Here is a 3,328-nt window from a genome sequence, read left to right on the forward strand (position 1 = left end):
GTGGGACTTCATCAACTGCACTGGGGGCTTCCAAGGCAACTGGGTGAGAGGGTGACTCATCGTGTACAGCAGCCTTGGGGAACTCCTCCTCAATGTGATGATCAATAGGAAGATTATCGCTTTTTTGATTCACTTCAGGATCGGTGTCGTGTAAATCTTGGTGTATCTCTTCGGTACGTGGTTCAGCAGCAGGGTCATGAGGTAGAGGTTTTGAAGCTTCCTTCTCTTTCTTCCCAACATGTGCCACTGCTTCAGGAAGAGTCTCCGTCGTTGACGTGTTACTCCCAGAGGAATTCCCTCTTTCGTTAACTAGTTCACTGCGTGAGCTGGCTACCTTCGCAGCCTCATCTAGCGCCTGTTGCTCCTTCTTCCTTGCATCCTCAATGGCTTTCAACAACTCCTCCTGTCGCTGCGTCTCTGCTTTAACCTTTTTTTTGGCCTCAATTGCGGTGGTTACTTCTTTCTGAGTTTTATTAAACAATTCTACGGCCTTTGTATATAGTTTCCTTGCAGCCAGAAACTCATCTTGAGCATCTTTCTTCGCCCTCTTAGCAGCCGCTTCTGCTTTCGTAGCGAGCTCAAGCATATTTGTGGCCATTTTAATCGCTTCAGTGGCGTTTGCCGTCGCATTTCGGGCAAACGAAGCTGCAAGCATAGTTGCTGTTACTGTTTTAATGTCGCAAGCACCATCGTTCACATCTAGCCGTTCCTCCGCCTGCCTGGCTGCCTGAGCTGTGGCCTTGACCGAACGCAACGTATCCTCAGCAATATTCGACACAGCCAGACCAGCTGTTTCTGCTTTCTTGGCCTCCTCCACTGCTGCCGTAACACTCTTCACTGCAATGTTTTCGACAAGGCGCCCCGCCGCCGTGCCATTCCCCGCAGCCCACTGTTCCACCAGATATGCGGTGTAAGCATACTTCGCTGCCAGCAAGGCATTGTCCAGTGCTTCATTTGCTTGGGCCTTGAAATTACGGCTTTTTGTTGTATCACATACCATTTTAGCCTGACCTTCGCTGTCTTTCTGCTCTCCCTCCTTTATGGCCTGCTCAGCAAGCGTCGAGACCTTTTCAATAGTCACCCTTACTTCCCCGAACAACTTCATGAACTCCCTTGTAAAATTAGCACCCACTGTAGTCATTGCATGGGTTATTTTTGCCTTCTCCGCCGCGGTCCAAGCATTATAAGCAACGGATCTTGCCTTCTCAGCTGCATCCTTCGCCGTCTTTTTTGCCTTCCTAGCAGTTACAACGTTAGCCCTTGCAGCCTCCACTGACACTGCTTGTTCGGCTGCCGTGGCGGAGACGGACACACAGAGCAGCGCAAGGGAAAACACACAGAGACCACGTCCGTGCACCATAACAGGAACAGTCATACTGGCTTGCGTGGCTTGGACTTACTTGTCTAGCGGGGAGGGAGCAGAGCAAAAGCAAACACTTACAGACGCACAATACACACACACACAACGGGGAGAGCAGCACCACACAGACCACCTCCCAGCAGCAACCGCAGCGGCCCAACATGCGCAGCGTGGCGCAGCACACACACACACAAGAGAGAGTTATTTAGAAGAATAATTCAGAGAGGGCCCTCTCTTGTGGGCGGCGCACAGTCATGTGCCAAGCAAAGCCCATTACAGCAGTGAGAGAGATGCGCCGTCCTCGTTGGATACAGAGCACAGGGAGTATCCTCCAATGGGGACTAGGTGGCGCGGGAGAAACAAACGGAAAGAAAATGAAACAAAAACTAATCCAAGACTTGTTAGTAAACAGTCTCCAGGGCAGCGCACACAAGCACACGGTGTATATGTCCTCTTCGTGTGCACAGCTCAGCACACAGACAGGAGGCCCAGCACACTAACCACCAGCAGCAACGGTGTACGCAACCACGGAGGACTGACGCTGCTGTCTGCACTTATAATATCACGGATGGTTTTGTTTGCGTCACTCGTCATGGATTGTGTTTCTTTGTCCTTCTCCGATGGTGCTGCTGAAGACTCCGCCTCGTTAGTAGACGTGCTTTTAGCTCCAGGTAGATTGCTTTCAGGGGTGTTCTTACCAGCAGCGTCAGTTTCCTGACTGCTGTCCGCGTCATTGGGGTCCTTAGTGGTGAGTTTGGAGGTAGCTGTCTTCTCCGCGATACTTTCGATGGTGCTGCTCTCTGTCGTCACGGGGAGCTCGTCCAACTCGTTCTTTGGAGGGTGTGGGACATCACTAAGTGCCTTCGGGTCCCCCGTGCCGCTGGAGGGAGGTGTCATTCCCCCATTTGAGTCAATTGGCTGCTTCTCTGATGTAGGTAGATGTTCGGGAGGCAGGTCATTCAATTTTGTTGAGGTGTCCTTTCTTCTCTTCTTCCCAGGGTTCAGTGCGTCGTCAAGAAGTTGTACCATCAGCGTGGCACTCTGGGAAGCATTATCAGACTCCTTAAATGCTGTGGTGACATTGTCATTTATCGTCACAGCAGCTTTCAACGCCTTCTCCAACATCTCCACTGTCTCCTCAGCAGTTTTCAGCAAGTCTTCCTTTGTTAGGTCTACGCCTTGAACTCCATTCCGGGAGAAATACCGGCCTATTGCTGTTTCGGCCTTCTGACTTGCATTTTGAGCACAACCCTCCACCGACCTTTCGGCTTCGACTGCAGCGTTTGCGCCGTCAACGATCTTTGCTAAGGAGGCAGTCAGTGCGTCCCTGTGCTCCCGCGCCTCCGCAAAGTCCTTCGACGCCTCCTGCTCATCATCTAACTTTGGTGCCTCCCAAATGGGTTTGTGTGTCGTAACATCACGGATCATAGATGACGCCAAAATCGACAAACGCGAAATCTGCTGTTCTGGGGCAGAAAGCGCTTGAATTGCCTCCGCTGACATATCAGCCACCTCCCGCGCCAGTCTCACAACTGTAACCCTTGATTCGCTAGCATGCTGCGCTCCAACTTCACCGTCCACGACTTTAGCTGCCTCTCGCAGCTCAAGGGCTTTTTTACGCGCAGCTTCCACCGCAGCCTTGACTTGTGCCACACCATTCGTAGCCCCTTCTTTTCCTTCCTTCAGTCGATCTGTATTCTCCTTTAAATCCACTGCAACCTGCTTCACTCGCTCAAGAAGAAACTGAGGTGTCTCCGCATCACCGTGAGGTATCTCACCAGCAGCAGCAGCAGCCACGCACAAGGCCGTGCAGCACAGAGCAGCGGCCAACACACACACAACGCAACGCACTGTCGCCATGATTCAATATCCTTTAGCAGCTGGGGTCTGCAGGGAGGAGAAAAGAGAAACGATGCACAGCAGGCAGCCCCAACACACACACACACGGAGCGGAAGGGAGCAGCAGGC

The 3,328-nt window shown here is 52.1% G+C and overlaps 2 protein-coding genes across 2 annotated transcripts; both read right to left on the bottom strand.

The window, feature by feature from the left end:
* DQ04_14431000 (hypothetical protein) lies at positions 1-1,375 on the bottom strand (the record flags this gene model as incomplete). The annotated part of the gene is made up of 1 exon (XM_009317136.1): positions 1-1,375. A coding segment is annotated over one exon (1,375 nt), but the record flags the coding sequence as incomplete, so codon positions are not given.
* Positions 1,376-1,828: 453 nt separating this feature from the next.
* On the bottom strand, positions 1,829-3,220 carry DQ04_14431010 (hypothetical protein; the record flags this gene model as incomplete). The annotated part of the gene is made up of 1 exon (XM_009317137.1): positions 1,829-3,220. The coding sequence occupies one exon, from the start codon at positions 3,218-3,220 to the stop codon at positions 1,829-1,831; it is 1,392 nt and encodes a 463-aa protein (XP_009315412.1).
* Between the last annotated feature and the right edge of the window lie 108 nt (positions 3,221-3,328).

This window comes from Trypanosoma grayi (genome assembly GCF_000691245.1).
Source record: "Trypanosoma grayi strain ANR4 Tgr_1443_V1, whole genome shotgun sequence".
Taxonomy (NCBI): Eukaryota; Euglenozoa; class Kinetoplastea; order Trypanosomatida; family Trypanosomatidae; genus Trypanosoma; species Trypanosoma grayi.